The sequence below is a fragment of the Astyanax mexicanus genome, chromosome 9 (genome assembly GCF_023375975.1).
Source record: "Astyanax mexicanus isolate ESR-SI-001 chromosome 9, AstMex3_surface, whole genome shotgun sequence".
NCBI classification, from domain to species: domain Eukaryota; kingdom Metazoa; phylum Chordata; class Actinopteri; order Characiformes; family Acestrorhamphidae; genus Astyanax; species Astyanax mexicanus.
In genome coordinates, this window is record NC_064416.1 from 41102314 (window position 1) to 41127500 (window position 25187).

General features: G+C 40.8%; 1 protein-coding gene across 3 annotated transcripts in view; it reads left to right on the top strand.

Annotated features, from left to right (window-relative positions):
* LOC103026877 (protein unc-13 homolog C) overlaps window positions 1–25187 on the top strand; it is a 365017-nt gene that overhangs the window by 45457 nt on the left and 294373 nt on the right. For 2 of the 3 annotated variants that reach the window (XM_049483498.1, XM_049483500.1), the window contains exons 6-7: window positions 6563–6634; window positions 18767–18986. In XM_049483498.1, coding sequence (XP_049339455.1) covers window positions 6563–6634; window positions 18767–18986 — 292 coding nt within the window. The remainder of the gene's footprint in view (window positions 1–6562; window positions 6635–18766; window positions 18987–25187) is intronic. The other variant, XM_049483499.1, reaches the window with a different exon arrangement.

Below are 25187 nucleotides of genomic sequence, written 5' to 3' on the forward strand. Positions count from 1 at the left end.
TTTAATCACAGTTTTTATGCATCTTGGCATCATGTTCTCCTCCACCAGTCTTACACACTGCTTTTGGATAACTTTATGCCTTTACTCCTGGTGCAGGAATTCAAGCAGTTCAGTTTGGTGGTTTGATGGTTTGTGATCATCCATCTTCCTCTTGATTATATTCCAGAGGTTTTCAATTTGGTAAAATCAAAGAAACGCATTATTTTTAAGTGGTCTCCTTTTTTCCCAACATCTGTAGAGTAGAGCATTTAAGTAAAGTAATAGCAATGTATTGCACATTTAATCTAAAATAATTAAATAATACTGTATAAGTTGAATGTAAAATTGAAATATGACAACAATACTTAAGGGTTAGTGTTCAGTGCTCGGCTACATCCCCAGAGAACGGGCAATCTGCGGTTTGTGATTAGATGTAAAATTCAGATTCTAATACTCAATCTAACGGTACTTGGTTTGGCACGTTCGTTGTTCATCTTTGTACGTTTAAATGTCTGTTCACATTCATAAAAAATCGTCACAATAAGTGAGACTGTAAAGCGAATGGGTGTTCTCAAATCTAAAACTGCATCTCCGTGGTTTGCTGTGTGTTCACGTTTTTTCTGTCCACATTGTTTAGAACCATTTACAGCGTTTATACGTTTTTTAGAGTCTTTTAGGAAACGTTTTGTGTGTGTAATAAGTTTTTTTTGTTCCCTTTTTTTCAGTTTTTCTGCATATTTTTCATGTTTTTTGACGTACTTGATGGATTTATTTAAAGCAAAGTGTTGCTCTTTTTTCAATTTAGTTGTCTGCAAATGTTTAATTCAGCATGAAAGGACAAAAATTGATGCTGTATTTGTCCATATTTTGCATGAAATTAAAAAATCGACACTGTCTTGGTAAGTATGGGTTACTGTTCTGTTGTTTTTTTGGGATTTTGATGATTTTTGCGTGTTCTACATGCCATCCCCTCATTTTGGCCCATATTTATTATGGGGGATATTTTTCCGTGAGTTGTCAGATTTCCGATTAGCCAAAAAATAAAAAGCATTTTCTGTTTTTTTTTTTTTTTTAAGAACTGTTTGGCGCTTAAAGCGCGAAAACAAACAAACAAACAAACAAAAACGAACAAAACAAAGGCAGCTAAAACTGCGAAATGTTGACAACTCTACCCAAAAATATATCTGAGGACTTCATTGACTTCTGATTTAACTGTCCGTTTTCTTAAATCGTGTAAAAGTGGCGTGCCGCAGAATCTCCTTTTACAGTGAGGATGAAGTCAGTGCTATGTGAGCGGGTGTCCCGTCATGCCTCTCTCTGTCTCTCTGTCCTCTGTCTCTCTGTCCCCAGTAGCTGTATGATTGCTTCAGGGCAAACAGTCAGTCAGTCAGTCCGTCACGGGGCCGGGGGGCGTAGAGCTCACACAGAGTCGGGGCTAAAATTACCCAAGATGCACCTCCTGCACCTCCTGAAGCTGCTCTAGCTGTTTCTTAATCAGACGCATCCGCTCACTGCCATTGTAGCGCATTGCCTGCAGCAACCCTCAGCCGCTCCAGTGCATGCTGTTCTCTCTCTCTCTCTCTCTCTCTCTCTCTCTCTCTCTCTCTGGAAAAAAAACTTACATAAACGCGCAGAGTTCATGTACAGGTCGGACCCCCGTCCCCCTCCCCCACCCCCCTCTGCTTTCAGGTGCCTTTACAGACCCGCACGTCTTTACCGTGATTGGCTGTTAGTCCAAACACTGGATGGTAAAGACTGATCTGATATTGTCAGCTGTCAGTGCACCTCCTACCACCCCGTCACTACTGAATTATCTCTCTCTTTTTCTCTCTCTTCTACTCTCTTTCTCTTTTCTTTTGTTCACTAGTTTCTTTCATTCACTTGTTTCAAAATTTTGTTAGTTTTTCATTCTTTTTCCCCCATGCTCCATCTATATTTGGTCTTTTTCGCTCTCTTGATGTCCTTCTATCTCTGTCTTTTCTTCTTCCTTGCTCTTCTGTACCTGTACCCCTTTATTCTCTTTCTCTCTCTCTCTCTCTCTCTTTCTCTCTTTCAATATCTTTTTTTTTTCTTTTTTTTCATTTCTGGTTTCTTTCTTCTTTGCTGTTTTTTTTTTCTTTTGTTCTTTATACTTTTTTTGCCGGTTTCTTTCATTCATTTATTTAATTCTTTTTTCCCCATGTCCCCTCTCTATGTTATGTCTTTTTCACTGTCTCAACGTCCGCCTGTCTCTGTTTCTCTTTTCTTCTTTGTTGCTCCATGTATCCCTTCTTTCACCATCTTTCTTTTTCTTTTTCTCTCTCTCTCTCTCATACTTTTTGCTGACTCTATCATTTGTTTCTGTTTCTTTCTTTCTTTTCTCATCACTTCTCTTTTCTTTTGCTCTCTCACTTTTCTTTTTTTATGTTAATGTCCCTCTCTTCCTTTAACTCTCTTTTTCCAGTTTTATCTTCTTTGCTGCATCTTTCTTTCATCATCTCTGCATTTCTCTCTCTTTCTCTCTGTCTCTCTCTCTCTCTCATTCTCTCTCTCTATTACTTTCTCTCTCTATTACTTTCTCTCTATCTCTTCCCCTTTTTTTAACGTTCACTGTTTTATTTTTCTTTCTTTTATGCATTTGTACTTTTGGTCGCTAGTTTCTTTTTTAATATTTTTCATTCTTTTTTACCCTACCTCTTTGCTCTCTCTCCCTTTTCTCTTTTCTTCTTCCTTGCTCTATATAATTCTTTTTCAATTTCTCTTTTTCACACTCTTTTTTATTCGCTTCTATATCATTTCTTTCCTTCTTTCTTTTTTATCTCTTTTCTTCCTCTTGTTCTGTTTCTTTTTTTATTTTTCCCTATACTCCCTCCCTATACTACCCTCTGCATATAGCTCTTGGTTCTTTCATTTTTTTATACTTTCGTTCTCTTTTCTGTCCCTTTTTTCATCTTATTTTTACACTTACTCTCTTAGCTCTTTTGCTGTATCTCTCTCTCTCTCTCTCTCTCTCTCTCTCTCTCTCTCTCTGTATTCTACATTCATGATCTCTCATATATAGGTGTGGTGAGTGGTCAGTGGTCAGTGTGCTGTAGCTGGCTCCACGGTGAACGCGTGCATTGTGTCGTCGTCTGTTTGTACCAGTTGAACTTTGCTGAGGAGACAGACAGCAGGGACATTAGCCAGCTGCTCATTAACCAGATTCAACTACAACAACAACAAAAAAAAGATTTATTAAAGAAAAGATAAAGGAAAAAGACGCATGAGTGAAACGTGAACTGATTTGTAATGCATGGAGGAAGTAAATGACTGTTTTAAAGGAGCTCTTTCAGAACTGCTCTTTCAAAGTCTTCCTCACTCTGCTCCTGAGAAGCTCTCAGTCTATCACGTTCTGAAACTTGGCATGGCAGCAGATAAAGCAACAAATGCACTCAATGCTACGAAGCTCAGCCTGGACTGCTTTGCTGTGCTGATTTCTCTCTTTCTCTCACTAATTGACTCTTCTCTCTGCTTTTCCTCCACGCTCCCTTCCTCCACTCCGATCCACAGGCTTTGGTGAGTCTCCTGTTCTTTTCTGCTTCATCTAATTGTGCTGATTTCTCATGTACCATCAGTTATAGGCCAGAGTCACACAGTGATGGGTTTAAATAATCAGAAACACTCATTAAGATAAGACATGTTCGCCCCCTTACAGATTTCTTCTACATATTTTCAGATTATCAAACAAACTTATATATCAGACATATATAACCTGGGTAAATGCAAAACAAAAAAAATACAGTTTTAAATGTTGATTTCTTTCCTTAAGGAAAAAAAGCAATAAAGTTTTTGTTTTCATGTCTCCAATTTGTCTAGAGACTGGACTCCTTTAGTTTATTTGGATATCATATTTCTGCAAGAGTCATCAGTCTGTTTTAACAGACATTTCTATCTGATAGTTTTCTTTCTGATGTGTGTTGGTGTTTTAGTTTGGTTCATTTAAGGCAGTAGAGTTTGTTTAACAGTCTTTAGAGACAGCAGTGTGTGTGTGTGTGTGTGTGTGTTAGATAGATAGCATGTCAGGAAACTCATAAGCAAATCTATTGTAGATTATATAAGAGCTCAAAGTGAAGCAAATTAAATTTCCTGTGAGAAATCGGCAGCGCACTGTGCTAATGCGGCGTGATAAGACACTAAAATATTAACACAGACAAGATGACAAAAAACTATTTCTCAAAAATGTTCAGGCTGTCCGTTTGGTTTCTGGATTTGCTGTTGATTAGAGTGGTTTACTCAGACGAGCCTCTGTATTATTTAGTATTCACAGCTTTCTGAAGACTTCCAGAGCGTTTTAAATACAATAATGACTGCTAAAAAGTTTGCAGATACTTTGATCAGAAGAAAAATGTAGGTTAAGAATCTGTTGTGTACTAGTGCTCTGGATTTATAGTAGAGAAAGTCTCCAGTAGAGCAAAGTTTTGCCAACAGAATTAGTTGACAGTTTTCTTTTCTGAGCTACACAACAAAAAATAAATTAATAATGAATTTTTTTTAGGTTTTACTTAACTTAACTTAGTCTCATAAAAAGTTATTCTAACACTTTATGGCATTAATTATATTTTATGGAAGAAAAAATCAGATTTTTGGAAGCCTGGGGGTCCCTGTGGATATTTAAAAAATATATATATATATTAGATATTTTAAAGAAAAGTGCATTTGTTGCTGCACAACGCAACAAATAAAAAAGTATGTATGTTTACAGCTACTGGTTTCAAAACTTCTCGAAATATAAAAGTAAAAGTAATGTACTGTGAAAAAATGCCATTAAGTACAAAAGCTTAGGCCACGCCCACAGAGTTCTATAGTGCACTACCCCTCCTCCCCATAACACATTTTACTAAAAGCCATTATTACTATATTGTTAAAATATATTAAAATGCTGATGTTGATAATATAATTCGGGATGCACTAGGCTGTTCTCTGTTTCAGCTACATATATGGTCTCATTGAAAATAAATGTATTTTAGTACAATGTAAATATTTTAAAGAAGCTTACCGTATATTTGCGCACTATAAGGTGCACCAAATGATAAGGCACACAATCATTAATCATCTATTTTCTGGTCAATTTTCTTTATACACGAGGCATACCGGATTATAAAGCACATTTTATGTGACACTAGTAACTACTAACTAGTAGTAGGAACAGGGGTGTCGCCATGTTTTCCTTCTAAGTGCAGGTAAAAAGCTAAAAAACTAAGTTAGGTAAGCAAAAGTGTAATTCTTAAAAAAAACACACATTTCGGATGATTTAAATAAGTTAAACGATCACTGGATGTTAATCAACACAGATTTCTCTCCTGAAAACTAAAGCTGGAGCATTGGCATTAGTGCTACACTGAGGAACTCTGAGTGTTCTGGTAAACCAGGGCAATATTAGATAGCGGTTCATCCAACTAGCTTGTTTTAACATGATAAACACACAGACTACAGTCTGATAACACTCACCGCTGAATGGCAAAAGTCTGCTAACCCTGTGGTTAGGGGCTAATGCTAATGTTGCTTCAGCAGTGCTAGCCGAGGTTAGCAGCAGGGAACAGGCCGATAATACTCTAAATCTTCAAAAAGCTAGCACTCAGCGCAGTTAAGCCAATAGGGAGTCGGAATGGCATATGTTTATACTTCTCTACATCCAATCACAATCAGATTCACTCTATCTGGATGGAGAGATTTATCTGGATAGGGGTTTTATTGAACGATGATCAGATAATTGTGTGAAAATGTAGAGAGTAGTAGAAGTAAAAAGTTTTAGAATTGAAAATTAATTACTGCAGAAAAAATATAGATAACCAACATTTCTACTTAAAGCTCCACTAGGTAGGATTGTGATTTTGTGCTCGTGGGCACCCCCTACAGTTGTAGAGTGTAATAAATGTTTCAGGCGGATTAGTTTCTCTTACTCGTTTTCTGGCTTTCACAGACATATTCGGTCTCTTTCCAGCTTCTGCCAGAGCGTCTGTATGTTAGTTTGTAAAGAATGAACCAGTAGTCCTTGTAGAACTGTTAGAACTAAAGGTCGGAAAGCAGGTCGCAGTTCTCGCGAGCGTTGGTCGCGGCCTCCTGATTCAGAGGAGCACCGGCACAGACACGAGAGCACCGCTATTCCTCCTATTACACCTCAATGCAGCGCTACAGTGGGTTTCAAGCTGTAATTTTACTTCTTTAAAAAGTTCAATAATCAAGGAAATCCTACCTAGTTCTGCTTTAAGTAACATAAAGAAGTATTTGTACTTAATTACTTTGCACCTGTATTTATTCTAGATCTGTGAAACTATACTACATAAAAAAAAAAAAATAATAAAAAAAAAAAAAAAAATATATATATATATATATATATATATATATATATATATATATATATATATATATATATATATATATATATATATATATAATTCATTTAATTTCTTTCTTTGACACAGAAAGGTACCTCCATGGTTAGGATTCTGAGAGTAGAAAAGCCTCCTCCTCTACATAAAGTCAATATTATGACTTACACTAATTCTCTCTTTCTCTCTCTCTCTCTCTCTCTCTCTCTCTCTCTCTCTTTTTTTTCTCTCTGCAGACTTTGGCTGCTCGAAAGGCAGGCATTTCGTTTGCGCTCGTGACCAGGTCCACCCTGAACAATGAGGATCTAGTAAGTGTTTTACACAAACACACACACACAAACAACAGCCAATTACTGCTTAATTGAGATCATTTGTGTTTTGAATAACGGCCAATCACACACTCATACACACTCACACACACTCACAATCCCTCACACGCTGATACGAATGCACCCCTGCACTCATATCTGTGCAGATATCCACGTGCAATCTCACTCTAATGGTTTTGTATTACGTGCAAACCGCCACGCTACAGTATACTATATTCAGCAGCCTGGGCATTGCTAGCAGTTTCATGCACCAGTGTAGTGAAACTGTTCTAGACTGGTCAAGCTCGGGCTTATTACAGCCTTTTCACTCTTCACTGTTTTCATTGGTAGATAAATGTCACTACATGGGTATGTTTTGTACCTCATATAGTGCTACTTCAGGAGATTCAGACCTTCCAGCAAGACGATGACCCTAAACATAAAGTCAGAGCTACAGTGGAATGATTTAGATCAAGGAATATTCATGTATTAGAATGGTCCAGTCAAAGTCTAAAGACCAAAATTCCATTGAGTATCCCTGGCATGACATGAACACTGCTGTTTATGCTCGGCGCCATCAAGATGGCGCCGAGCATGGCTGCCGTGTTGCGAGCTCCCACTTATTTTAGCAGTTTTTCTTTGTTTTTGTGTTTGCTTGTTACTCTTTTTGCACTGAATGTTACTGGCATCGTCACATATGACCGACAAACACTCCTGGGAATCAGATCGTCGATCACTCACCGCAAACCGGACTTTGAGTTCCACAACGCTGATCCTTTGTTCCCTAACATCGGAGAGGCTCCATTCACCTGGGTCGCCCGGCCACGCACGCGACGCAGACGCCGGAAAAGAGGCAAGCGAGCCGGTGTGCTCGTCAGGCTGAGACGCCGCGCTCACCGTCCGCCTCTTCCCACCTTGTTGCTGGCTAATGTGCAGTCCTTGGACAACAAGCTGTGCGAGCTCCACGCACGGATCGCTTTCCAGCGGGAGATGCGTGACTGCAGCGTGATCTGCCTCACAGAGACCTGGCTATCCGCGGACATACCCGACCACGCCATAGAACCCGCGGGGTTCTCTCTGCACCGCGCCGACAGATCCAAAGAGCTCTCTGGGAAAAGTAAGGGAGGTGGTGTATGTTTCCTGATCAACAATGCTTGGTGTGATCGGAGGAATGTACATTTCATCGAGTCTTTCTGCTCGCCGGAGCTGGAATATCTGATCATCTCCTGCCGGCCGGTGTGGCTACCTCGTGAGATTACAGGACTGTGTTTAGCGGCAGTGTACATACACCCGCGTGAGGACGCGGAATTCGCACTCGGGAAGCTACACGAGACCATCAACAAGCAGATGACCGCGCGCCCGGAGGCTGCACTCATTGTTGCAGGGGACTTTAACCGGACAAACTTTAAAACTTTTTGTCCAGCACTGTTTCAGCACATTACATGCTTCACGCGGAAAACCCAGACGCTTGATCACTGCTACTCTAACATCCGAGGAGCCTACAAAGCCCTCCCCCGACCCCCGTTCGGCAAATCAGATCACTCCTCCATCCTGCTTCTGCCCACCTACAGGCAGAGGCTGAAACGAGAACCGCCCACCACCAAGGAGGTACGCCGCTGGTCTGACCAATCGGAAGCTATGCTTCAGGACTGTTTTGATCACGTGGACTGGGAGATGTTCCGTGATTCGTCAAGCAGCATCGACGAGTACGCAGACACAGTCACCGCCTTCATTCGCAAGTGCGTGGATGACGTAGTGCCCCTCAGATCAGTGCGCGTCTTCCCCAATCAGAAGCCCTGGCTGAACGGTGACGTCCGTTCCGCTCTCAGCGCACGCAGCGCCGCTTTCAGATCTGGAAATACGGAGGAGTACAAACGAGCCAGCTACGCTCTCCGTAGGACCATAAAAGCGGCCAAACGTGGGTACAGAGAGAAAGTGGAAGCACAGTTCAACACAGCCAACACCCAGAGCTTGTGGCAGGGTCTGAACATTATCACTGACTACAAGAGAAGCTCTCACACTCTGACCAGCACCAACGCTGAGCTGCCAGAGGAGCTGAACCGCTTCTACACTCGATTCGAGGCAGATCACGCTGCGCTCCCAGAGTGCGCCCCGCCCACCGCTGCGCTCCCAGAGTGTGCCCCGCCCACCGCTGCGCTCCCAGAGTGCGCCCCGCCCACCGCTGATCCCATCCCACCCTCCGTCTCTGAAGCTGACGTGCGCAGAGCTTTTCAGCGGATAAATCCACGCAAGTCAGCTGGTCCGGATGGCATTCCCGGGAGAGTGCTTAAAGCCTGCTATAGAGAACTGGCAGCAGTCTACACGGACATTTATAATACATCACTCTCTCTCTCTGTTGTGCCAGCTTGCTTTAAACTGGCCACCATTGTGCCAGTTCCAAAGACTGCCCACACCACCTGTCTGAATGACTGGCGACCTGTTGCCCTAACCTCCATCATAAGCAAATGCTTTGAGAGGCTGGTTAGGGATATCATCTGTTCCTCACTGCCTGCCACCCTGGACCCACTGCAGTTTGCATACAGGCAGAACAGATCCACTGACGATGCGATCGCCCTGACCCTGCACACTGCCCTCTCTCACGTGGACAAGAAGGACACGTATGTGAGAATGCTGTTTGTGGACTACAGTTCAGCATTCAACACCATCGTTCCCTCGAGGCTCGACATCAAGCTCCGGGATCTGGGTCTGAACAGCACACTGTGCAGCTGGATCCTGAACTTCCTGTCAGACCGACAGCAGGTGGTGAGGATGGGCAACATCACATCCTCCTCACTGACCCTCAACATCGGAGCGCCCCAGGGCTGTGTGCTCAGCCCGCTCCTGTACTCCCTGTACACCCACGACTGCACAGCCAGACACAGCTCCAATGTCATCATCAAATTTGCTGACGACACAACAATTGTTGGCCTGATCTCAAACAACGACGAATCGGCCTACAGAGAGGAGGTTAACATCCTGGAAAACTGGTGCCAGGAGAATAACCTCTCTCTAAACGTCAGCAAGACCAAGGAGCTGATCGTGGACTTCAGGAAGCAGGAGAAAGCATACTCGTCGATCTCCATCAACGGGACTGCGGTGGAGAGGGTCAGCAGCTTCAAGTTTCTGGGTGTTCACATCAGCGAGGATCTGACATGGACAGAACACACCACACGGGTGGTGAAGAAGGCACAACAACGCCTGTACTTCCTCAGACGGCTGAGGAGGTTTGGTCTGAACCCCAGCATCCTCAGGACTTTCTACACCTGCACTGTGGAAAGCATTCTGACGGGCAGCATCACCACCTGGTATGGGAACTGTACTGCTCTGGAGCGGAAATCCCTGCAGAGGGTTGTGCGCACAGCGCAGTACATCACTGGGGTTGAGCTCCCAAACCTTTTGGATTTATACACCAACCGCTGCCTGAGGAAATCCAAAAAGATCATGAAGGACCCGTTCCATCCAAGCCATTCCCTGTTCTCACAGCTGCCGAGTGGAAGGAGGCTCAGAAGCTTGAAGACCAGAACCAGCCGGTTCCGAGACAGCTTCTTCCCCCAAGCAACCAGGCTGTGGAATAGCCAGTAGAACGGTGTTCTGCCCAACCCACCCCACTGACACCCATACAAACTCTGCACCCTGCACTTTACTTTACACTGCATCTATCAGACTTTTCCATATTATACAGCATTCTGCCCCCTGCACTCCCCACTCAACTCATTCCTTACCTGCACTTACTCATAGCTATACTGTGACATACTGACTACTTCCACACTATCCATATCTACATCTGTGCATATCTGTTCTGTGCAATATTTGTCTATAGTGTAAGTTATCATGTTTATTGTAATTAAGTGTATTGTAAATAGTGTTTATACTGTAAGTTATCTGTATGTCCTATTTTTATATATTTTATATTATTTTATTACTCTCTTGTAAATATTATTCTTTGCGCATTGGTGGGAATCTGCACCCAAGTTTTTCACTCACATGTACACCTGTACTCTGTGATGTGACAATAAAAATCTTGAATCTTGAATCTTGAATCTTGAATCTACAGACGTTTTCCATCGAACCTGGCTGAGCTTTAGCTGTTTTTTGTTCGTCTATAGATGCGCAAAGCTGGTAAAGCCAGCATACCTTAAAAGACTTACAGCTGTAATTTCAACACAAGGTGGCTCTACTAAGTATTGATATATGGGGGCTAAATATTTTTTTTACACCACGTTTTCCAGATTTTTATTTGATTACAATTTTTGTTCCACCTCAAAACTAAACATTTGTTTCAAATCGAAGGTTAATCGAATGCATTTGATTAGTTGAAATATTGTTTTAATGTCATTTTCAAAATTAGACAATTGAGACTGTAGATCTTTACGTATAAAAGCTTCCAGAGTGAATCTGAGTAGATAGGCTTTTGTTTCTGTCAGAAACCTGTAAAAAAGTAATTTACGTATTTAACATTTTCCTCAATCTAATTCAGTAATCAAATCATAAGTTAGAATTGCTTATATATATATTTGTATATTAATATAGAGATTTTTGTTTTACAGTATTTCCTTGCCATTGTTCTCCTGTTCTCTTGCAGGGCATAACTTTTGAACATTGCTAGAAATAAACACTCAAACAGATGAATAGGGAGCAGATAGCATGCTAAAACAAACCAGTATGATGCTTATTTTACAAGAAACTAATAAACTAACATGATCTGAGACCAACATACCCGTGAAAAAGCAGTAGAAGCAACTAATCTAACAAGCAGAGTTTAGAAAGTACTGTAGCGAAAAGCCAACTATTTCAGAGCCTTGAATCAACTCATCCTGTAGACTCTACTTAGTTTATTGCTAAATATGAATCAGAAGCATTTTAATATTTCCACAGCTCCTCTACCTGAGTCCAGTGCTGTTACTACGCTGGTGGATCTGAGCAATAAAAGACTGTGGGCTCCTCGGTTTGTAGCTTTATTTGCTCTGGCTTCAGTAATTCCACTTTTAATTATAGTGCAGCACTTTGGTTTCTGCGGTAAAGCCAGCGCCGTGAGAGAGGGATGAGAAAGCCTTAATCAATGGAGGGAGAATTACTCCTCCTTTCTGCTGACCTCCATCCCTCGCTCTTGGTTTTAATTGATTGCCGCCAGATGAATCAGATGAATAAATAGAGGGGGGAGAGTGATGCGATGTAAATACCTTGGGTGAAGTCATTTCTGAGAGTGAAAGCAAGAGCAGAATGAGTCACCTGACAAAGTGTCTGTTGATGAAGGCTGCGGATTGGATGGGTGTGTTCGTACTGAACTGTTAAAAATCAGTTTTTGAAAAACGTTGAGCCTGTCAGTTCAGTTCCTGGATTTGCCGTAGTAGAGTGGTTTGCTCAGATGAGACGTCGCATTATGCAGCATTTTTGGCTTTAATGAGACAGGAATGAAACTTTTCTGAAGTGTTTGAAGAGGCGTTTCATTTAAATTCTTAGACTTACTACATCTTAAGCACTAAGCTTACAGCTAAGTGGTTTACATATGGGTTTGTGTAAGAGAAGTGTGAAGTGCCCTCTCTAGGTTGGAAATGAGCTGTTGCCCCAATTAAAGGAGTTGCCCCAAGTATCTCGGGATCTTGTTCACGAATGAGGGAAGGATGGAGCGCAAGGTTGACAGGCGGATTGGTGGAGCATCTGCCGAGTTGTAAACTCTAAACCGGTCCTTTGTGAGGAAAAGAGAGCTAAGCCAGAAGACAAAGCTCTCTGTTTACTGGACGATCTACGTTCCAACCCTCATTTATGGCCACAAGCTTTGGGTAGTGAGCAAAAGAATGAGATGTGAAAGCGGCAAACATTTCGAGAGTTTCCTCTAGAGAGAGAATGGGCAAGGAGCTTGTTTATCCAAGATCTCCTCCACATCGACAGGAACCAGCTGAGGTGGTTCTGGCATCCTGGCCTCCTGAACGCCTCCCTGGCGAGGTGTTTTAGGCTTGTCCGACTGGAAGGAGACCCCGGGCGGGGAAGACCCAGGACACGACGGAGAGATCATATCTCTTGGCTGGCCTGGGAACACCTTGGTATCCCCCCAGACGAGATGGAACAGGTAGCTGGGGAGAGGGAGGTCTGGGTGGCTTTGCTTAGGCTGGTGCCCCCATGACCCAGGACCCCGGAAAAGCGGTAGATGATGAATGGATGGGTGAATTCTCAGAAATCTTGAGCCAGCAAAGTACTTAAAGAGTAGATTCTAGATCTACTATGCACTGAAAATTCACCATGATTTTGGGCTGTGGGATGAATCCCCAGTCACTGGGGAAAAACCCATTTTGGCACAGGAGATCATGGAACCTCCACGCTGATAGGGACTTGAACCCCGGACTCTAGTGCATGCTAGGAGACAAATGCACTTAGCTCAAATGTGTCCTGAAGTACACCACCCAGTGAATTTTACATACTGTTGAACAAAAATTAGTTATTCAGACAGACTGGCTTTTGAGGTTGGTTGGAAAAGGGCTCAGCAGTGTGTTTGAGAGTGTAGACTTTCAAATAGTTCAAAAAGTAATATCAAAGTTTTTGGCAAATCCTATAAATTTGGTAGGTGTTGTGGGCCCAATTCAGTGAAACACTGATGTACGGAGGTGTCTACCTGATGAGCCCTGTGAAGAGCTTGCGAGGTAGTGGATAATTAGTGCACAAATGTTGCTGATTGGTTCATAAACGTCAACAGCAATCTGTTTGGGTTCAGATCTTCATGTTTGGGTTAAATGTTGTTGATCAGATTATAAACGGCCAAAGCAACCTACCATATTTTAGCACTATAATGCGCACTTAAAATCCTTTAATTTTCCCAAAAATTGTCAGTGCTAGCACTGCTGGAGCAGCATTAACTGGCTAGCACTGCTGGAGCAGCATTAGCAACTAACTGCGCTAAGTGCTAGCTCTTTCGCCGTTCAGAGGTAAGTACTGTCAGATTCGAGCCTGCTGCTAACCCCAGCTAGCACTGTATAGCTGCTAACAACGCTAAGTGCTAGCTCTTTTGCCGTTGAGTGAGTATATTGAACTATAGCCTGCTGCTAACCCCGTGTTTGGGTTAAATGTTGCTGATTGGTTCATAAACAGCCACAGTAACCTAACTTCTAGATGGAGGAGTGTAGGTCAAATTGAGTGAGTGGGAAAGTAGAGTATAGGGGAAGGGAACGGGCTCTATATGTAACCTATATGCAGGATTTATCAAATCCCTGTGTTATGTTACTTACGCACTTTGATCTACTGTTCAGTAGGAGCCTCCTACAGTTTCAGTTTGATGTATAAGCAGGTCATGTGCTTTAATATGGAGATGTAGGATAATAGTAGGAGGTCTAGGTGAGTGCTATGACTAATGATGAAAAAGCTTCACATACGTATCTGAAAGAGAGTTGCTCACAGCAGCAGTTTGTAAGTAGGCTGAACAGATGTTGGCACATTATCCAGTTCACTCAGAAAAAAAAAAACAAGAGAAAGAGAGAGAGAGAGAGAGAGAGAGAGAGAAAGAGAGAGGGAGTGTGAGCGATGAGGGGATCCCCTTGGAGAGAACTGAGACTAAAAACTGCAGTCGCAGCCATATGTTGAACACTAAAGCCAGTTGAGACGGAAAAGTGTTGGGTTCGGTCTCACAGCTCCAGCTACTTCAACAAAAGCTCTTAAGGCAGCCAATCACGGACAGGCGTTTCACGATCAATTCTTGGATTACAGATGAGTGATTAGAGGCCTGATGATATGACGCGGGTGAATAACTCTTGAACTCCTGCTGAGATGATTCTAGTTGTTTAAAGTCTAGCCGCCTTAAACGCACTCTGCTTTAATGCTCTGCAGAACCGTAGCTGCTGCGTTGATGTACGGAGCTGAATGTAATCAAGGAATATATGAAATCCATTGTTCTTTTTTGCTGAAAGACAAGAGCGCTGCATTTTCACGCCTCTTGCTTTCAGTGTTCTTGGATTTGCTCTTGAATTAAGGTTTATATGGGTGAACTGAAAACCACAAAGTTGAATTTATGGCAGAAATAACTGCAATTTTCTTTCGTTCCAAGCCAACGTACCATGCTTCACTTTTGGGAGCTAGTGTTGCATGCTATACACTACAAGAAATGTATCTCAAAACTTTTACATCACTACAAACATTAGAATACTTCCTTTATTTAGTCTAAGTACTTTAAACCAATCAGCACTAGGCGCTGAGTTTGACAAAAATCACACATTGTCATCTTCTCAACTTAAAAACTCAAGAATGCCTCAACACATCAGCATCAACTACACATACTAGTGCATCTTAAATGATTAGAAAAACATTGAAGTTACTTTATTTCAGTAATTCAGTTCAAAATGTTAACATCTATTTCAAGCGTTTTTTTTTTTTTTTATTATTTTATTGTTGATGATTATGGCTTTCAGCCAAGGAAAACTATAATATTTTATTATTATATATTAATATTATGTATCAAACTCAGAAAACTATAATATTATATAAGACCAGTTGGTCTTGTGGGCAGTGTGGGCAGTGTGCCAAGTCCTGCTGGAAAATGAAATCTGCATCTCCATAAAAGTTGTTTATCTGCTTCTGGCACGGCTTCAACAGTGCTGAACCCAGCTCCTGTGTCTGTTAGCATTGTGGCTTCATTGTGCTGAACCTGGCTGTTAGCATTGCTAACACATTCCAATTCTGGATGAGCCCCGATGTTAGTATTGTGGCTAAGCTGCTTCAATCTGCCAAGTCTGGCTTTTCTTGACACTGTTATTTAAAACAATATATATATATATATATATATATATATGTTTATAGAGGAAAAATGAACATATTGGCAGCATGACTGATGCTGGGATTAGTCAGAGGAAGTATAAAGCCCCCAGCAACTTAAAGCTCCACTCAGTACTTTAGGGAGGAGTTGCACTTCGTCCTCATAAATGCAGTCAAATTCTCACAGCAGTACTCCAAATGTAGTATAAAGCCTTCTCTAATGGAGTTCATTAAAATAGTTACTTTAACCAAAGCATAAAAATTTAGTTTTTTTTTTTAAATGGTCCCACTTTTTAATAAGTGTCTTTAATAACTGTATAATTTTACATTAATCATCCATGTATTAACAGTGTAGTAAATGTTTTATTACAGTTGTACAGGTTATGTAATTGTACATTTGTGTCGACATTGCAAACAAATACAGTTTCTCTGATTTTGCTATTTAAAGCTTTATGTTTGAGTAAAATGAACATTGTTGTTTTATTCTATAAACTACAGACAACATTTCTCCCAAATTCTAAATAAAATTATTGTAATTTAGAGCATTTATTTGCATTTATTGAATTATATAAAACAAAAAAGATGCAAAGAGTTCAGCAATCAATATTTGGTGGAATTATCCTGGTCTTTAATCACAGTTTTTATGCATCTTGGCATCATGTTCTCCTCCACCAGTCTTACACACTGCTTTTGGATAACTTTATGCTGCTTTACTCCTGGTGCAAAAATTCAAGCAGTTCAGTTTGGTTTGATGGATTATGATCATCCATCTTCCTCTTGATTATATTCCAGAGGTTTTTAATTTGGTAAAATCAAAGAAACTCATCATTTTTAAGTGGTCTCTTATTTTTTTTTTCAGAGCTGTGTTTATTTATATATAACTCTCTTTCACTGTAGATCACTTCATATTACTTAATAACCATGTACTTAACTATTATTTACTATGTCCCATTGTATATCACTCTATATAGGTCTACACTTCTCTATATCACCCTATATCAATCTGTACCACTATATATCACTCTCTATCGGCCTGTGCTACCCTATATCACTGTGTATAACTGTAGCTGCTCTCTATCACTCAACATCACTTGTATAAGTCTACCTCAGTATATCACTCAATGTAAATCTACAGTTTTGTATATTACACTATATGCCTATAATTCAGTGTGACTATATAGCCATATATAACTACGATTTAGTCCTTTTTAGAACTCCATATTATTACTCTATCTATCACCCATATCTCTCTACAGTATGTCACTTTATATATTATTAGCACTGTATGACTACAGTATATCACCTTATATCAGTACATTACAGTATATCAGTAACTGTTCAGTATATCACTCTCTATAACTCTACCACTCTTCTATGTGTGTGTGTGTGTGTGTGTGTGTGTGTGTGTGTGTGCTAGTCTCTCTTTCTTTATTCTGTTAATCTTTCTTCCTCTCTCCTTCCTTTTCCTCTCTTGCTCTCATCTCTCTCTTCCTCTATCTGTCCCTCTCCCTTTCTATGTGTATGTGTGTGTGTGTGTGTGTGTGTGTGTGTGTGGTTGTGTGTTAAAAACAGTCTAATGTTAGGCAGTGATTCCTCTCTTATATGAGGTTGCTAAAAATGGCGACAGCTCTTCTCCGCCCCTGGGGTCACATGACTGTGCTGTGAAAGTGACTGTAAAATTCAGGCAGTAAAAAACACACACACACACACACACAGCAAACATGCTGAGTGATGCGTGTTTGGTGTCAGGGTATTGGATGTGTTACAGGATTGAGTGTGTATGAGGGGATTAGGGGTGAATTAGCACTTTCGATGCCATTATATTTAGCGTTTTTTTATATGGACCTCTATATCAGAAATTACCTTCACTGCCTAAGTGTAATAGTGTGTACACACACACACACACACACACACACACACATATACAGATATGTGCTGTAATGTATCCAAAGGTTTGTGGACACCTGCTTATCTAGCGTTTCATCCAAAGACTTCCCTTGGAACATCACATCATTTCGGCTTCTCATCGCTCAATAAAAACCCTGATACAGATAAATCTCTCCATCCAGATAGAGTAAATCTGATTGTGAATGGATGTAGAAGTATAAACATATACTATTCTGACTCCCTATTGTAGGAGTCGGCAATTAAGTTTGGCCACGGGCCAGATGTTTTCCAAGCCATTACGTGGCAGGCCACGGAAAAAAAAAAATCTGTGTAATAGGATGGAGTGCTACAGACTAGTAGCTCTACAGCCCAGAGGGTTGTTGAACCCAATTGCAGAACAGTTCATCTCAAAGCAGGTAAACCCAAGAAGAAAGGATTAAAAAAATAAATAAATAAACTCACCACTCATCACACGGGATCGAACCCGTGTCATCAGGGTCATGGTCCAATACGTTACAATCCACGTCCAAGAAAAAACGCCCTTATAAGGAGATGGAGAGCCCAAGAACGGGTGAAAAAATGAGAACGAGAGAGAGAGACAGGGGAGGATGGTAAACAAAAGCTCACCAGAGAAGCTTTTTATTTGTTGAATTTTTTTTTTTTTTCATTGTTGTACATTATAGAACTATAACAACCGCACGAGCTGACCACTGCTCTACTGGTTTATACTGTGAAACCCCCCCCACACACACACACACTCTCGCAAAAACATAGCAGATGCATGTAGTCTGGTATGAAGATGATCCGTGCAGAGACTCAAGAGAACTCCAGATAAACTCCAGCCCAACTAAACTTCTTTAATATATTTACTATATTCTACTAAAATACATTCATTTACAATCAGCATATATATGCAGCTAAAACAGGGATGAGCCTAGTGCATCCCAAATTATATTATCAACATTAACACTTTAATATTTTAACATTATAGTCATTATGACTTTTAGAAAATTGTGTTTTGGGGAGAGAGGGGGGCTAGGGCACTATTAAACCTGGTGGTCATGGCCTAAGCTTTTGTTCTTATTGGCATTTTATTCCCCTTCCATTACTTTCATACTTTTATACTTTAAGTAGTTTGAAAGCAGAACTTTTACACTTTAATTTAAAGAGTCAAAAGCTTGACTGCATGCAGCACCATCATTCCAGAGAACACAGTTCTCAGCTCTGCTCCACAGCTCAGTGCACTGTGACCTCATGCTTGTGTGTTGGTGCTCCAGAGCTTCTCATTTGTACTGGTCAGTGTTGTTCTGCGGATATTATACAAGCTGTGTCTGAACATGTGTCAGAAACGGGCGCGTCTGAAAGGAGCTGGATTCATTTATTACAGGGGTTGTCTGCATACTTTTGGACTTTTGAGAGTAAAGGTTAATTCCTTCATTTATATTCAGTCTCTTCTTTCTCTCTCTCTTCATTCTCTCTCTCCCTTTTTTTTTCTTTCGTTCTCTCCTGTAGAAACTGCAGGTGTTGAGAAAGACGCTACAGGCTCTAATTTATCCCATCTCCTCCACCACCCCCCACAATTTCGAAGTCTGGACTGCGACCGCCCCCACCTACTGCCACGAGTGTGAGGGGCTGCTGTGGGGCATCGCGCGGCAGGGAATGCGCTGCACTGAGTGTGGGGTCAAATGCCACGAGAAGTGCCAGGACCTGCTGAACGCAGACTGCCTCCAGCGTGAGTTCACTTCTTCACTAATACTGTATTTAACACTTAGCTGCCAGCTTCAGTTACAGTAACAGTAACAGTGTTGGTGGTCTGACCACTTTATTAACCCCTTCAGAACCCGACGGAGGGATTTTATATTCAAAATTGTGTTTTCAGCTTAATTACTCAGGAATGCATCAGCATAAACCATATATGGTTAGAAAGGGTGGAACTTACTCTATCTAAAAAGCCTTTTTTTATTACATTTTGAACACTTATTGCGGCTTATAAAAAAGGTGCGGCTAATACTGTATTTGTTTTGTTTTTCTTTTTTAATTTTCTGGCTAACGAGCTTCAAAAGTCCTTTATTCACCCGAATTAACTGTTTTCAGAAGAGATAAATGTAAATAAATGGATTAATCCTGGGCTCAAAAGGACAAAAAAGTATTTGCAGCTACTCGATATCAGCATGAAAAGTGCAATACAGACTACAAACACTGACTATCTAACAGTAACAATTGAGCATCAATAAGTAGCAGGTTATAAATGTAGCTAACTGATGATAATCACAGCAGCTCTTTAACAGATCATGAGCGGAAAATGCTTCTTTCTCTCCAAACTTCAAACTACAAACTGGCAGCCCAAATACATAAACTATATTTCCCTTTTAATATTAGGACTTTACTCTCATAACTTTTTTTTCTAGTAGGCTATTATTATTATTATTTTTTAAACCAACCATGATGCAGCAGTGTTCATGGTATGCAATTACTTGTTATTTGTGTACATAGCCTATTTAATTAAAAGTGCGGCTTATAGCCATATGCGGCCTGTGTATGTGCATTTTTTGTTTTTAAATTAGTGGGTGCGGCTTACATTCAAGTGTGCTCAATAGCCCAGAAATTTCAGTAGATAAATTTAATCAAAAGCAATGTGTAAATTAGGCTAGTTTTCAATAAAATGGCCAATGAATGCATCCACAAGGCCAGTAAAGTGGCAGTGAAGTGGGAAAGGGTTTTGAATAAACTGGCCAATAAGTAGTAAAAGTGCAAAGTTTGTGTTTCCGATTAAATGGCCAGTGTGTGAGAGCTCTAATAAAGTAAATCTCACCTTCTGCCTTACTGATGACTTTTTGACACTAGAGACAGCATGTCTAACGCTCTTCACAGTCCTGTCTGAAGGAAATGAGAGCTGTCAGAAACTATTAACATGCACGCCTGTCACAAATCCAGCACACGGCATAAACCTTAAAAAAATACCCTCCTCTCAGAACGCTGAGATTCAGCAGGACCTTCCTGCAGTTAGGTCTCAGCTGATGATGGAGGAGCTGGTTTAGTCATCACTGCTTGTCAGAAAGGAAACATCAAAATAAACAGAATCTTGTTTACTGATCCAGATTTTCTCTGGGCCACAAGTCCGAGAGCAGGGACGTGTCATTCCCAATCACTCAGGATAAGTGGCAGCTCTTTCTCCGAGTGAGGGAGCAGTTTGTTAGGGAGCTCTGTGTGGAGGGTGGCAGTGCGAGGCTGTGATTTCACCGTTAATAAAGTAAAAAAAAAAAAAAAAAACAGTGTTGGTCTGTGGCCAAGTCCACCTCCACAGACCATGAAACTTCACAGAAAGCTTTTTACCGATGAGCAGCTGCATGTCTGAAAGCATGACAGAGCCGACTGTATACAGCAGAATGCATTAGAGAACGTCTTTATTACACTTCTTCACCAAGACTTTAAGCTTTTCTGCAGGAAAGTGCTGGACTTAAACTATTAACCCTTTAGAAGCCCTGAGTTAATGTGCTCGTTCTGTTCTGGGTAAAGCGTAGGGAATTGTACATTATGGCAGCGTATACTGCACAAGATGTGCACTTAGGCAAAGTGCTTAACTACTTAAGTAAGTCTAGACATATTTGATCACATGCAGCAAAACTCACAGTTAGACATGCATTTGAATACAGCGGCGGATGCTGGTCTTTCAAGGAGAGGAAGCTCAATTTCGGCCTACGTCTTAAAATGTGTCGGTTTATTTAAGCAATAGAACACGAGAGGGAGTGTGTTACCATGATGTTATTCGTGATAACACACGACCTCGAGTGTTTTATTGCTTTTATACAAGAGTTTTTTTTTTTTTTTTTTACAAAATGAATAAAGAAAATAAATCAAAGAACTTTAAGAAATTCAGAATGAATATTATTTAATATGGACTGTTCCTTCTGCCAAAAAGTAGTTCCACAACAACTGTAACTGAACTGAAACTTAACTAATGGCGTATGGTTTATATTATATTTTTTGAGCGTTTCTGCCTGTTTTGCTGGGTGGTGTTGGTTTTAGCTAGCCAGCTAGACTGTGGTTAGGTTAGCGTAGCTTGCTTTAGCTCAGCATTAACTTAGCGTAGCCTAGCCTGGCTGGTTAAGTTACCGTTCTGACTGTCAGACGGCATTAGCCGAGCGGTTTTCCTTCCCTTTTTTCCACAAAAGACGTGTCAGCGCTGAGGGCGGGCGTGCCGTGGCTGAGCGCTAGCTTGTGCTAAGCTAACGCTGCTGCTGGTGCTGCTGGAGGTGATGATTTAAAACTGTACTGTGTATATACGCCCTTATTCGGCAGCGCATCGGCGGAGTGATACAAGTTTATTGCGGTAATGTGAGAATGCTGTAATGTTATCACAAATATCAGCACGGCTAGAACTAGGGTTGCCAACCGTCCCTTGAAATCCGTAATCGTCCCGTATTTGGGCGGTAAAATACGCGCTCCGTATTGAATTGATCCGGGACGCGCTTTGTCCCGTATTTTTAAGGTGAGTCATTAAGGCGGGTGATTTGTTTCAGAAACACCGCTGCGGCGCTGCCCCCCCTCCGCTAGAGAACAGCCACTCCTTCTTAACAGAGTCTGCGACTCTCATTGGTCATGACATGGAGACTCACAACCAATCAGAAGCGCAGCCTCTGTTCAGAAGTGGCTGTTATCTGAGCGGAGGGGGGCAGCGCAGTATCTGTATCTGCGTTCTAAATCACTCCCTCCCTATCACAGAAACAGTGCACTATTTACCACTGCTTAACACACAATATAGTGCACTATTCCTGTGATTGGGAGTGATTTAGAACGCAGAAACCCGTGCTCACGTATGACGTTAAACAGCACGCGGTGTCCAGTTTCCCTGTGCCATATAAAAATCACATCAATATCAAAGCTCATTTAAAAGCATTTAATTTCTTCCATAAAAAATATTTCTGAATGAAACATCCAGTACTCTGTAAACTTTTTAGGCACCTGTGAGAATTTCAGCAAAGAAAAAGCTTCTTATCTGTGCAGTAAGTTTTTATTTGCTCAGGAAAACACATTACAGCCTAACAGTAAATACACACAGCAATTTTACAAAAAGCAGAGCTTTTACAGGTAAGTACACACAAGATACAACATATTTAGTTAAAAATGAGAATTCCTTGTTATGTTTTACTGTATTTATATTTATTTGCATCTGTTCAAATCATATGCTTTTTCCCAGTTAGTGATTAGTGTCATTTACTTTGGTGCCTAAAACGTTTGAACAGTACTATTATACATGTGGTTCGAATTAATTTAATACTAAAAGTGTCTTTTTCAAAAAAACATAGCATATTGTGTTTGGTATGGTTTGGAGTTATATTACATAATTCATAGACTAATATATTACTACATTACATTACATTACATTACATTACATTTCATTTCATTTGGCAGACGCTTTTGTCCAAAGCGACTTACAATAATGAAGTACAAAGTAATAGGAATTAAGATAACCCATTTTAGATAGGGCTCAAAGGAGGTCGAAGGGAAATAAAGGGATAGAGAAGTGAAGGAGGGGAAGAAGGAAATGGGGTTAGAAGTAGAGCTCAGTCTTCAAGAGTTTATTAAAGATAGCGAGAGATTCTCCTGATCTGGTAGTAGAAGGTAGTTAGTTAGAGGTGTTAGGAGAGTAAGTGCTCTTTGAAGAGCTCTGTCTTCAGGAGTTTATTAAAGATAGAGGGAGATTCTCCTGATCTGGTAGTAGAAGGTAGTTAGTTAGAGGTGTTAGGAGAGTTAGTGCTCTTTGAAGAGCTCTGTCTTCAGGAGTTTATTAAAGATAGTGAGAGATTCTCCTGATCTGGTAGTAGAAGGTAGTTAGTTAGAGGTGTTAGGAGAGTTAGTGCTCTTTGAAGAGCTCAGTCTTCAGGAGTTTATTAAAGATAGTGAGAGATTCTCCTGATCTGGTAGTGGAAGGTAGTTTGTTCCACCATTGGGGAACTCTGTATGAGAACAGTCTGGAACTCTGTATGAGAACTGTCTGGATATATATATATATATATATATATATATATATATATATATATATATATATATATATATATATATATATATATATATATATACATTGAGTCCAAGAAGTATTTGATCCCTTGCTGATTTTCTTTGTTTGCCCACTAATAAAGACACTATCCTTCTGCACTTTTAATGGGAGATATATTCTAACATGGAGAGACAGAATATCAAGACAAAAATCCAGAATATAATTTTAAAGAATATATTTTAATTAATTTGTATTTCAATGAGGAAAATAAGTATTTGATCCCTCTTGCCAAACACACTCAATACTTAGTGGCAAAGCCTTTGTTTGCAAGCACAGCGGTGAGACGTTTGTTGTAGTTAACCACAAGTTTAGCACACACACCAGGGGGAATTTTGGCCCACTCTTCTTTGCAGATCCTCTCTAAATCATGAAGGTTGGTGGGCTGTCGCTTGGCAACTCTGACCTTCAGCTCCCTCCATAGATTTTCGATCGGATTGAGGTCTGGCGACTGGCTGGGCCACTCCATGACCTTAATGTGATTTTTCTTGAGCCAATCCTTTGTTGCCTTTGCTGTATGTTTAGGGTCGTTATCATGTTGGAAGACCCAACCACGGCCCATTTTCAGATCCCTGGCAGAGGGGAGGAGGTTGTCCCTCAGGATTGTGCGGTACAGGGCTCCATCCATCTTCCCAGTGATGCAGTGAAGTAGCCCTGTACCCTTGGCAGAGAAACACCCCCAAAACATTATGCTTCCACCTCCATGCTTGACGGTGGGCACAGTGTTCTTGGGGTCATAGGCAGCATTTTTCTTCCTCCACACATGGCGGGTGGAGTTGAGGCCAAAAAGTTCAATTTTGGTCTCGTCTGACCACAAAACCTTCTTCCAATAACTTGGTTCATCTTTCAAATGATCATTGGCATACTTGAGGCGCGCCTCCACATGTGCTCTCTTCAGCAGGGGTACCTTTCGGGCACTGCAGGATGTGAATCCATTGTTGCGCAAAGTGTTGCCAATTGTTTCCTTGCAAACTGTGGTCCCAGCTGCCTTCAGGTCATTTGCTAACTCCTGCCGAGTGGTTGCAGGACGATTTCTGACGGTTCTCAGCATCATTGCCACCCCACGAGGCGAAATCTTCTTTGGAGCACCGGGCCGAGGTCTGTTGATTGTCATGTTATACTCTTTAAACTTTCTGATAATTGCACCAATAGTTGTTACTTTCACATCCAACACCTTACTAATCTTTTTGTAGCCCATTCCAGCTTTGTGAAGGTCAACAATTCTGACTCTGAGGTCCTGTGACAGCTCTTTGGTTTTACCCATGTTGGAGACTTGAAATCTGTGTGATCTGTCTGATTCTGTGGACAGGTGTTTTTCACACAAGTGATTAGTGAGAACAGGTGGCTTCAGGTCAGGTAACAAGTTGATTGGGAGTGTCTAACTGGTCTGTAAAAGCCAGAACTGCTAATGAATACTAAGGGATCAAATACTTATTTCACTCCATGAAATACAAATCAATTAATATATATTCCTTAGATTTATTTTCTGGATTTTCTTTTTAATATTCTGTCTCTCCATGTAAGAATACATCTACCATTAAAAGTATAGAATGATCATGTCTTTATTAGTGGGCCAACGAAGAAAATCAGCAAGGGATCAAATACTTCTTGGACTCACTGTATATATATATATATATATCCCCGCCCGTTCCTTATTTCATTTTCGAAAAGTTGGCAACCCTAGCTAGAACACTTCTCAACCAATCAGATTATGAGGTCGGAACTAACTGTTGTATAATTATAGGTAAATTCTACCCTCGCTGAGATGGTTTCATCAAGAGGCCAACAGTACATTTTATTTATTACAGCACTTCCAGTCAGCCAGCTCACTTTATCATACCAGAACAGCTGAAAAGACCTGTTACTTTACCCACCTTT